Source organism: Triticum urartu, chromosome 3A (genome assembly GCF_056163025.1).
Source record: "Triticum urartu cultivar PI428250 chromosome 3A, HENAU_Tu73, whole genome shotgun sequence".
NCBI lineage: Eukaryota > Viridiplantae > Streptophyta > Magnoliopsida > Poales > Poaceae > Triticum > Triticum urartu.
In genome coordinates this window covers 34,325,181-34,337,273 of record NC_141875.1, presented here as the reverse complement: position 1 = coordinate 34,337,273, position 12,093 = coordinate 34,325,181, and the positions used below count along the sequence as shown (strand labels likewise).

General features: G+C 41.8%; 1 protein-coding gene across 1 annotated transcript; it reads left to right on the top strand.

Moving 5' to 3' along the window:
• The first annotated feature begins 3,014 nt into the window (after positions 1 to 3,014).
• LOC125541767 (uncharacterized) lies at positions 3,015 to 11,080 on the top strand. Its single transcript, XM_087546161.1, has 14 exons — positions 3,015 to 3,151; positions 4,852 to 4,988; positions 5,084 to 5,135; positions 5,220 to 5,270; positions 5,402 to 5,516; positions 5,697 to 5,804; positions 5,936 to 6,125; positions 6,243 to 8,245; positions 9,226 to 9,265; positions 9,351 to 9,427; positions 9,793 to 9,887; positions 10,198 to 10,259; positions 10,341 to 10,448; positions 10,535 to 11,080. The coding sequence occupies exons 8-14, from the start codon at positions 7,000 to 7,002 to the stop codon at positions 10,680 to 10,682; spliced, it is 1,776 nt and encodes a 591-aa protein (XP_087402287.1). The 5' UTR covers positions 3,015 to 3,151; positions 4,852 to 4,988; positions 5,084 to 5,135; positions 5,220 to 5,270; positions 5,402 to 5,516; positions 5,697 to 5,804; positions 5,936 to 6,125; positions 6,243 to 6,999; the 3' UTR covers positions 10,683 to 11,080.
• Positions 11,081 to 12,093: the final 1,013 nt, after the last annotated feature.

Sequence of the window (12,093 nt, the reverse complement as noted above, 5' to 3'; positions counted from 1 at the left end):
ATTTACCACATCGTCTTGGTGGCATGACATTACATCAAGCAAGGTTTCATGTGTTTCTGATCTTTTTTATTATTTTTTTGGAATTTAAATGCCATGGCACTCCATGCTTAATTATGTCATAGCCGTGAGACCAATATGTTTGAATATTCCTTCCAATTTACTGCATATGGAATTAGCACACACACAAGTACACAAAATATGACTTTTCAAACCGTTATGGTTAGCTGTTGCATGTACATGAAGTTCAAATTTGAATTACAGTCATTAAATGGCTAGAAAATCACTTAAATGTCTTAAAAGGTCAAATGACCCATGAAATTTTCCAAAATTTGACATGACAGTTGTATTAGTACTACAAATTTTCTCGTACATTTAAAACACCATCTGTTGCCACTTTACTCCAAATTCGTCTTTCATAGCTAATAAAAAATATCAACAATATCACACACAGTTTTTTGTAGGAACCGTTTGCGATGAAAATTCCTAGGTCTATTTAGGTCTTCCTCCTTAAGCTTCCCCGACTCATCTGCTCCAGTGCCGGCAACCCCCGAATCCAGGAATCCCGATCCCCATTCCCGCAACCCCCTTGATACGGCTCCAATGTATCTATAATTTTTTTTATTGTTCCATGCTATTATATTATTGGCTTTGATGTTTTATATGCATTAATATGCTATTTTATATTATTTTTGGGACTAACCTATTAACCTAGAGCCCAGTGCCAGTTCCTGTTTTTTCCTTGTTTTAGAGTTTCGCGGAAAAGAAATACCAAACGGAATAAAACTTTCGCGATGATTTTTCTTGGACCAGAAGACATCCAGAGGACTTGGAGTGCAAGTCAGAGAAACCACGAGGCGGCCGCAAGGAGGCCACAAGGACGGAGGGCGTACCATCAACCCTTGTGGGCCCCTCATGACTCCACCGACCTAGTTTCTTCGCCTATATATTCTCATATATCCCAAAACCACAAAGAGAGCCACGAAAATATTTTGCACCGCCGCAACTTCTGTACCCGTGAGATCCCATCTAGGGGCTTTTTCGGCGTCCTGCCAGAGGGGGATTCGATCACAGAGGTCTTCTACATCAACACAATTGCCCTTCTGATGAAGCGTGAGTAGTTTACCACTGACCTACGGGTCCATAGCTAATAGCTAGATGGCTTCTTCTCTCTCTTTGATTCTCAATACCATATTCTCCTCGATGTTCTTCGAGATCTATTCGATGTAATACTTTTTTTGCGGTGTGTTTGTTGAGATCCGATGAATTGTTGGATTTATGATCAGCTTATCTATGAGTATTATTTGAATCTTCTCTGAATTCTTATATACATTATTTTATCTTTGCAAGTCTCTTCGAACCATCGATTTGGTTTAGCCAACTAGATTGGTTTTTCTTACAATGGGAGAAATGCTTAGCTTTGGGTTCAATCTTGTGGTGTCCTTTCCCAGTGACAGTAGGGGCAGCAAGGCACGTATTGTATTGTTGGCATCGAGGATAAAAAGATGGGGTTTTCATCATATTGCTTGAGTTAATTCCTCTACATCATGTCATCTTGTTTAATGAGTTACTCTATTCTATATGAACTTAATACTCTAGATGCATGCTAGATAGCGGTCGATGTGTAGAGTAACAGTAGTAGTATATGCAGAATCGTTTCGGTCTACTTGACACAGACGTGATGCCTATATTCATAACTTTGCCTTAGATATCGTCATAACTTTGCGCTTTTCTATCAATTTCTCGGTAGTAATTTGTTCACCCACCGCAATATTTTCTATCTTGAGAGAAGCCTCTAGTGAAACTTATGGCCCCCAGATCTATTTTCCATCATATAAGTTTCCGATCTATAATTTTAGTTTCCGTTTTACTTCCTTTGCAATCTTTTATTTTCCGATCTATAAACCAAAAATACCAAAAATATTTACTTTACCTTTTATTTGTCTCTATCAGATCTCACTTTTGCAAGTAACCATGAAGGGATTGAGAATCCCTTTATCGCGTTGGGTGCAAGTTGTTTGATTGTTTGTGCAGGTATTCAGTGACTTGTGAGTTGTCTCCTACTAGATTGATACCTTGGTTCTCAAACTGAGGGAAATACTTATTCTACTTTGCTACATCACTCTTTTCTCTTCAAGGAAAAAACCAACGCAAGCTCAAGAAGTAGCAGGAAGAATTTCTGGCGTCGTTGCCGGGGAGATCTACAACAAGTCAAGACATACCAAATACCCATCATATACTCTCATCTCTTGCATTACATTGTCCGTCATTCGCCTTTCGTTTTCCTCTCCCTCACTTCTAAAACGATTTTTGAAAATATGTGTCTTTTCTTCGCCCCTCTTTCGTTCATCTTCTTCGCTTGCTTTTTGCTAATGGGCACGACTCGTGCAATTTTAAGAGATGATAAAGTTACTTTCAATATGAGAATTGATTTGTGTGGAGAAGTCTAGATAACGAAGGCTTTGGCTTTAAGATTTGAATTATCTCTCGTGCAAAGGGCCGGATGCAATCGACTATTTATCAACTTGGATAAATTCAAGGGCATTAACATCATAACGAATGAAGAGGTATATGCGGGAGTGGCGGCAACTGTTTTTGATAATTATTATTGTATGACTCATGACTTCCCTCTCACTAGTTTCGAACATTGTAACGAGGAAGCAAATGTGGTCACTCATGAGTTCGCGATGGTAACTAGATTTTATATGCAACTCATGATTGGTTTGAGAAAGCTCTGAAAGACATCGTGCCCCTCCTCATAAATGATGTTACCGTGCCCAATGTCCAATAAAGTTCTTTTTTCGTCAAAAGAAAAACGGTTTTGCTATTTTTCAGTCGAGTGATTTTCAATTGGCTGTCATTCAAATTTGTGGCTGTCTGATCGTGCTTTGTGATTCGCGCTAAGATATGTGGTTTTCTGGCTGGTTTCCTTTGTCTCGGGTTTGGTTTTATTTTGCCGGACACGGGTTTTTGGGTCTGCCCGTTACTGACTTACCGGACGCCCGTGTTTCTTTTCCTTTGCCCCCCTTTTGAATTCTTCTCCATTATCATTTGGGCAGAACTTTTTCGAAAGGGCAGAGAGGCAGCAACAGGTGGCGCTCGAGCGGCGGAGGCGGCGAGGCGATTTGTGTTCTCTTCGATTAGTGCTTCCCTGGTTAGTTCCCGTTGTCGCTCCCTCTTTCCCCCATGCGATTTGCTTCGATTTTGGTCCTGTAGCTTCCAGATCTAGGTCTCGCGGTCGATTTGTTGTTCTTGTTGTGGATCATGTTACTTCTTGATGATTATTAGCGGTTGGTTAGTGTAGTTTGTTGTTAACCGATGCTCATCTATGGAGTTCGCCATGGATTCCCTCTGTTGGCGTCAGTTCCCCCCTGAAATTCCCCTCGGTCGGTGTTAGTTCGCCGTGGAATACCCTCTGCTCGCGTCAGATTGTCGCGGGTCCCCTGTACTCGCTTTAGTTCGCCACAGATCCCTTTTTCTCCGGTATTAGGTTTATGTTTCAGGTCTCGTTGGCGCTGTTAGGTGTACTTGTCTGGTTTTGTAGCTTAGGGTTATTGTTGATTGCTTGGTCCACTTTTTGCGGTATTGTATTGTCGTGCCCCATGTATTATCACTGTAATTTTTTTCTTTCTGAATTTCTATTTGATGTATCCCTGATTTAGACTGTATTTCCCCTAGTTTCAGTTTTGTTCTTTATGCCCGATGAATACTGTAATGTATCTCTGAAGTTCACTATAGTATGTTTGACTTACATTTGTATGGCTGATTTATTGTATTTGTGGTAGGGCTTACACTGTAATTTATCCTAGTTTTGCACTGCAATTCTCTAGAGTTTTATAATGTACTTAGCATGGTTGAGTAGTTCACTTGCAATGTAACTCACCGTAGTTTTTACAGTGTATTTCCCTAGAGTTTTATACTGTAATTAACCTAATTTGAGGACTGTAATTGTGGTAGGGCTTACACTGTAAATCTCCAGAGTTTTACAGTGCATTTCCCTATAGTTTTATACTGTAACCACAGGGCTTGCACTGAAAATCTCCAGAGTTTTACAGTGTATTTCCATATAGTTTTACATTGTAGTTTGTATGGTTACAATGTAATTCCCTAGAGTTTTTCACAGTAAGTTGTATGGTTGGAGGACTGTAATTTCTGTATGACTTACAATGTAATTCATCAGAGTGTTACACTCTATTTCCCTAGAGTTTTTCACTGTAAGTTGTATGGTTGGAGGACTGTAATTTCAGTATGACTTACAGTGTAATTCATCAGAATTTTACACTGTATTTTCCCTAGAGTATTACACTGTAATTTGTGTGCTTGAGGACTGTAATTTCAATATGACTTACAATGTAATTCATCAGACTTTTACACTGTATTTCCCTAGAGTATTACACTGTAATTTGTGTGCTTGAGGACTGTAATTAAAGTATGACTTACAATGTAATTCACCAGACTTTTACACTGTATTTTCCCTAGAGTATTACACTGTAATTTGTGTGCTTGAGGACTGTAATTAAAGAATGACTTACAATGTAATTCACCAGACTTTTACACTGTATTTTCCCTAGAGTATTACACTGTAATTTGTGTGCTTGAGGACTGTAATTACAGTATGACTTACAATGTATTTCTCTAGAGTTTTACAGTGTATTTTCCTCGAGTATTTCACTGTAATTTTTGTGGTTGAAGACTGTAATTAAAGTATGACATGCAGGGCTTGCAGTCTCAAGTTTTGTACATGCGTTTAATATTCAGCTATCTGGTTGGTTTTGTAGCTTCTAGATCTAGGTTTGGGGATTGTTGTTTGTAGTGTTTGTGTTGGTTCTGCTTCATTTGCCTTTTTTATTTTAGGTTTGCTTCAATGGGGCGGCTGCGGAAAGTTTCTCACAAGGGTGTACCACTAGTCTCTCTCTTGAGAGTGCAGATTCTCTGAATGATCCGTTTGTGCCTAACGATTTTGCGATGATGGTTCTAATCCTATGTCTTTGGTATTTATTTCTTTTTCTTCCCTAGTTTTAATTAATTTGAACTATTTCTTTTCATTTTTAAATTTATGTGTATGTTCGCTTTAACTTTATTTCAGGAAGTCTCTAGGAGGGCTTGACAAATCTCTATTTGACTTCTATATGGATCATGTATGTGTTTTTGTTTTTGTTGGTTTAACTTTAAGTGTTTTTTTTCTGATGGCTTATAAATTGTTGTCATCCTAATTTTTTCAGAAAGTGAAATGTTTGAAGAGGAAGTTATCATGTGCTGGAAGAAGAAACATGGTTAGTCCTTTTTTGATATTGATCTCTCTCTACACTTTATTTTGTTATCTTCTCTATTGGTTGCCAAATTTTCTCCAATGCACTATTACAGTCCTGTATTTGTAATGCATTTCTCTTTTTGTTTTTTGTAGAAACTGAAGCTGTGTACTGATTTCCCGTTTATTCTATTTCCCTGCTTCAATGGCCACTTAATTTTGGTCTTCACTCAATTTTCTGATGTGAAACCTCGGATTCTTGCGTGGAGAGGTAACAAAGTTAAACAGTTTTCAGAGCTTGACAGAAACAATAGCCGCTCTTATGGAAAGAGGCCATTGAAGAGAGCTTGTACTTCATTTAGTTTTCAGATTAGTTAGTTTTGCTTGTTTTTTTTTCTTTGTGCTGTGTGGTTCAGTTTTATATTTCTCATGTACCACTCTATTGTTTCAGGGTTCTGTTCAAAAATCTTCAGCGAGTAAGAGTATGGATTTTGATGCATCTGATGTTCCATTTGCTACAAGAGTTGAGTCAAATTTTGGTGATCATTTTGGCTCTGAGGTAATTGCTCTTCCTAGTTATTGTTTGTTGCTGTAGTAGTCCTACTGTAATTCCTACTATTTTTATTCGTACTGATTATATGTTATTTAGTGGTATTCTAACTCCTTTTATTCTTTCTTTCTTTTTTACAGTTTGCTCATGAACTTGTGGATCTTGTTCAGGCCAGACATCAAGAGAAGCCTAAGATTTTTGTTGAATGTTCAGAGTCTCTCATTGTTGATGTATTGAATTGTGTGTTGCAATCTTCTTTTCTTGCAAACATTCATGCTTCCGTGGAAGTTTTTGGCAGTGAGAATCATTCACTGAGCAAGTTCTCATTTGGTTAGTTTCATCTTTTTTACTTTCGCTTTCATTTTATTTCCCTGTTTATTTTTTTCTTTTGGTTTGTTCATAATTCAATTGACTGCTAGTTTTTTCTGTGATTTTGCATGCAATAAGAGTGTTTCTATTCAATCTGCTATCCCCAATACAAAGTCTGCGAGATTTGATGATATTCCAGGGAAGTGATATCCGTTTTGTTTATTGGGAGGCAATTTCAAGCAGAGATGTTTAACGGCTCTTTTGCTTCTACCTTTTGTTGTCAGGTGTGGTACAGGGAAGCTGCTGGGAGGGATCACGTGGGGTTTTATTGTTCTTTTGGTTTAGTTGACAACTGGGTCTTTTTTTTAGCCTGACCCGTTTAGTGGGAATGAGAAGTATCAGTGGTTTTGGGCAAATACAGATGTCAACAGAACATTGCTCAGAAAATTTGAATGATATCCAATTGGAAAACAGTCAAATGTTAAATAGATAGTCCCAAGAAAAAAGGCTTAGTCAACAGCAATTTTAAGGAGCGAACGTTCTCCCTACAATCATCCAGCGCGATGGAGTAATAGCCGTTGGATTTGTGTGCGCGGCCGTGCGCTCGCTTGACACCAGGTGCCGCGCCGTAGTGGATAAGTGGAGTCCGTTTTGGTTTTGGACTAAACTGGAATTTTAACAAGTTTTGACGGGTCTTAAGGGTTCCCCGTCCTCGACCGGCGATTCCCGCCGACGCCTGCACCTCCCGCCGAGTCGCCTCTGTACCTGAAGTAACACCGCCACCATCACCAACCTTTCCCCGGATTCCACCAATCCCGTGTTCGGCGGGCAACCTGATTCCCCGCCAAATTTGTTGCCCTAGAGCCTGTTGCGTCCGACCTCGGTATCAAGATCCATGGCGCTCCCCGCTCTTTCCTTCCAGCCCTCCACCCTGATGGGCTCAAAAGCCGCCGACTCCGCCTCCGGATTTCCCGACTGGGTCTTCCTCTGCGAGGAGCCGCGTTTCTTGGAACGCCGGAACGAGACCACCGCCAAGTGCCGGACCAGCGAGGGCCAAGCCGTGGAGGTGTCCTTCTGGCTCGTCGACCCGCCGGGCGTCTCCTACTTCACCTTCAACTGCCCCGGTCTCGACCCCTCCGTCTTCCACGAGAAGGAGCCGCCCTCCCTCGTCTGCGCCGCGGCCGCCTTCGTCGTCTTCTGCCTCTCATTCAGGGGCTCCATCGACCACTTCGTCTACAGAGCCGCCCCCGCAGGGAAGCAGTCGCTGCAGCTGCTCCCGGACCGGGACCCCAGCTCCACGGTCTTCAGGAGAACGGGGTTCGGCCTCTTGCCCTGCGCCGACGGCCAGCACTACGCCGTCGCCTACATCGACCGCCAGTGTCTTGGCAAAGATTCTGATTGGTGGTTTCATGCGCACGTCTTCTCGTCTGAAACTCGGGCGTGGAGCAGCCACAGGGTGTCGTTGCGGCACTTAACCAAGTCTGAGAGGCTCATGTGTTGTCGACATGGCATGTCACAGCAGATCTCTGTTGCAGGCTCACTGGGCTGGGTTGAGCTCATGCGTGGCATTGTCCTTCTTTGCAACCTGTTGGACGGGAATCCTGTCATCAAATTTATCCCGTTCCCCGAATCAAGGGTTAGCTTTCTCGACGAGGATGGCCACCCTGAGCTCGCCCCTCAGTATTATTGCAATGTTGCCTGCTCCGGCGATCTCATCAAATTCATCGAGGTAGAATTTGATGACCCTGTTGTCAGGACCAGCGGTATAGGTTGGAGAGCCACTGTGTGGGAGAGGAAGATCTCCTGGGACAAGTGGGAGATCCGCTCCACGGTCGATGTTGCTAACATCTCAGTTGACCAAAGTTTTTCTGCTGTATTGCCTGGGCTGTGGTGTGATGAGACCCAAAAACTGGACTTGAAGAAACTTATTTTCTATACCCCGCTGCCGAGCAGGCGTGATGACGATCTTTTTTACATGGTGGCTAAGGTGAATGCTGACGACGAGACTGCCTGGGCCATCGCAGTTGACATGGAAAGGGCAGGTGTGGAAGCAATGGTCCAGTTCTCTCTTGGACGGTACACGTACCACATTGCAATGTACTCTTCATGCGACTTCCCCAAGTACCTCAACATGACCCCAGGTGCTTCTTCTACCTTTATGCCCATGTAATAATTTAACTCGCAGTCTTATCTTTTGAATTCTTTGTTGTCTGTTGGTTATATGTGCTTAGGACAATGTTTCGGTATTGACACTATGGACATTGGACTGTTCGTGGTCATTAACTTTTAGCTGGTTTCATTAATGTTAAAATCTAGCTATGATTCATACATGTTGATGCGTTAGAAACACGCATGAAGCTGCAGCCCATACTTACTAAATGTGCTACCAGCATGGACCCTGTGTATGGACTATGGAGACCTCACTTATACAGGCAGGCAACACGGGGTTCATGAACACACATCATATATTCTGTAACCTCAAGTTTCATATTGTGCAAGTATGCAAGATGAAATAGCTGTTGACATTGTCAAAGATAGTCCAGGTGTATCATGAGGCCATTTTTTGTTTTTTGTGGGATGATCCCATACCTAGTTAACTTGTTCGGCACTTAGTGCTTATGATAACTGAGGCTGTGCATGATGAACTGACTCATCCATTCCTCCAACCAACCAGGAAAAACAATGATTTGTTGCTGCTAATTCAAATCTGTTCCATGAACCGAATTAAAGCATCAATGGATATAGACAACCTCAAGTGGCTTATGCAGCATGAAATACCACAACTATCATGAAATCCACTAATAACAGCAATCTGCTAGGGCCAGTGTCTTTCCATCTCATGTTGCTTGTCCTTTCGGCCATGTGTGCTTGACCAACCTGCGCACATCCTCAGACACCATATTACCACTGCAGGATGGTCTTGCTATGCATGCTGTTTATGGCACACTGGTATAATTCGTTAGAAGAAATGAGAGCAATCCAATGATGTAATGATGTATCCTCCAATTTTTTTGATCCATTATCTGCTGACGGGGCAATAAAATTACTCAATTGATAAGGTATACATTTTTCTTTTGCCGTCCTTTTTATCTAACTGTTTCGTTGTCTCAAACTATTGCAGGGGCAGGCATGGATAATCCAGCGGACAAGTGCTCTAAGCGGTAATTCACACATCGCTAATTTTAGCTGTTCCAGTATTTGATTTTTTGCATGATATCTATTTCGTTTATGCTGCTGCTTCTGTAGGATGTCTGTTGCCAGGTTGAGTGCAAAGCAGTGTGTGGTGCAAGTGCTGCGGACTCTAGACTGGCTTCAAGAACTTGGTAACTAATAAGCCTGACTTCTTGATATATGATCTTTATTTGTCTTGGTTATGACATACTAGATGTGCAGCCAACATTCACCAAGTGCATGTTTAGACCGTTGATCTGTAATTAATTTCTTAGCATCATCTGTTAATATCTTCTGAATTTAATCTGCAGTATTACTCTAAATGCTTGCCCATGTCAAGTATAATATGCTTGTAAATTTTATGTGCTTTCACTCTTCACATGTATGTCTGTAACTTTCTTGGTGAACATCTTAAGCAAGCGCAGCCCATGTGATAGCATCATTAGCTCTGCAGATATATGTTCTTGCAAATTGGCTGTCATGACCAGGACATTCACATCTGTATGGTCAATTGCAGATCAATGCTTGGAAATTGAGAGGTCAACTGACAACACATACAGATTATTACTTCAGTTTTCTCCAGTATCATCTCTGCGTTCCAGTATCAGACCAGTAAGTTCTGTTATTGTATCCCACAGATATAGTCCAGGGCTTCATGTTACGAGTGTATCCTTATCTCTTTGATATAAACCCTTTGTGGTCAAGTTTCTATTTCTGTTTCTTTGGACCACGCACACAACTTCTCTTTGACAAGCTTCAGATTCTTCATTTATTTGTCCAAACTATTTAGGCAGCTGTGCTAGCGTGTTTATAAAGCAATTGCTTGATTTCAAATTATGAACCGTCAGCATTCTTGGGCAATTATTTAAATTGATGTTATGAATTCCCATTGTGACTGAATCCTAATAAAATCGTGATGCAGATGGTAAAATATGCTAATGATCAAGGTGAAGCTGCATCGAAGGCTGTGGATTTTTGCCGAAGGTATATAGATGAGGAAACCAGGCATATGTTTGTGAAATAAACTTACCTTTATATCTGATCATAATGTCTGTTGTTTCCTAGAGCTTTGGAAGATTTCGACTTGGCTCTACACGGATCACCGAGTGATCCTTCAGCATCCGTTGAAGCCATGTGTAGCAAAATCAGTGATGTCATTCAAGCTTTGGACAAGTACAAGAAAATGAGTGGCCTCTCTTCTTTATTATTAAACGGAGCCCTTAGTGATTTTAATTTTGTACCTGGTTCAATTGTTTCAGCATCATGCAAATTGTGCCATCAACACTGATACCGAAAGAAAAGATGCTTGGAGATGCCAGCGACCAAAAAAGATCAAAGGCAACATCTGAAACTCGTGAGAAGCCATTCGAGGCAAAGAATACAGTTTATGGGTGTGGCTGCTACTGAGATTGATGTCCTTTCATTGGGACTGGTATCAAGTTCACAGGAGATGGATGAGAGCTACCCGTGAACAACGACGGGCCGTGGTCGATACAAAGGATAAACGTGGCAAGTGGCAGCAACGGAAATTCAAGCCCAGTAATTCTGGCAGCAACGGACCTGATATCGATGCCTGTGGTTGTGTCATCTTCCCACCGTGATGTAAAGGAGTCGGTATCTTACTGATATGGAATGTCTGTAGAAACATATAAGCTTATGGTAGATTGAGTGTTGAGTTATGGTTTCGGCCGTGGTTATGGGCATGATGCTAGCTTATGTGAAGGTACTGGTTGCTGCTACCTAGTAGACACCTAACTGTAGTAGTACTACATATGTTGTTGCTACTACTTGCTAGTACCTTCTTCCTGCTTGCGTGCATGAAGAAACTGGTGGCGGGTTGTGCTCTTCTAAGTAAACTCCAATTAGAACCCCAGATCTCAATCCTGGTTGTACCTAGTAGTAGGTAAATGAAGTATCGGTTGTTTTACTCAATTGTTTCTTGTATCATAAGATTGTATCTGCCATGCGAGCAACTGAAGGCGCCAGAGTCCATCATGTCGGTGGTACCAGGCTGATGATGTTCACGCGGTGGTGTCTATGAGAGACAAGGTAGCGTCTGTGGATGCCGAGGTTGATGAGGTAGGGGCTTTGGCACCTCAATCTGAGGCGCTGAAGTCCATCCGATCGTCCGACTTTGACTGGGAAGATATGTTGGCATGTATTGACGAGGCGGTGTTCAAGAGAAAGCTTTGTGGCTTGCTCGCCTCCCTGGAGGCAGCTAGCCCTGTGTCTGGCAAGGCAATTGCTTGCCTTCTAGCGGAGGAGTCTTCTACGGGCAAAATCAAGAAGGTAAAGAAGGCTCTTCTACGGTCAAAATCAAGAAGGTGAAGAAGGCTCTTAGGAGCATAGGCAAAAAAAGTGACGCCCTTGATAAGGCGTCTGTGGCTGCTTAATAGATAATTCTCAGCCTCTTTGACCGCCATCTCAGAGTGGCTCGTCTCCGTGGATTTGGTGGTGTCTGTTGTCTTTAACCTTGGTTTTGTTGGGGGTTTCTTTGCGACATAGAAGTGCGAGGGTTGTGGTTGCTGCGTTGTCAGGTTGATCATGGGGTCATGGAGTTTCTTTCTTAGAGAGTAGTCCACACGTGGTCTATATGTATCGGTTTTCGGCTGATGTTTTGTTAATTAACTAAGCAATTCTATTTTTAATTAATCGATGAGGCAAATCTTTTGCCTTCGTTTTGAAAAAAATATTGTATCATGAGATGAGCTCGAGTCATGTGTTGCTGGAGGCTGTAAAATCAAGCTGAGGGATAAGTATCTACACGGCGTCCGTGTAAGTTCATTCACTTATCGGTCCAAAAGTTAAAAAGGTGTTT

Excerpts from the sequence above, each read along its gene's own strand:
- LOC125541767 (XM_087546161.1), top strand. The coding sequence starts at position 7,000 with ATGGCGCTCCCCGCTCTTTCCTTCCAGCCCTCCACCCTGATGGGCTCA. Across the intron at positions 8,246-9,225 it reads GTACCTCAACATGACCCCAG|GGGCAGGCATGGATAATCCA; the intron begins GTGCTTCTTCTA and ends AAACTATTGCAG. Across the intron at positions 9,888-10,197 it reads TGCGTTCCAGTATCAGACCA|ATGGTAAAATATGCTAATGA; the intron begins GTAAGTTCTGTT and ends ATCGTGATGCAG.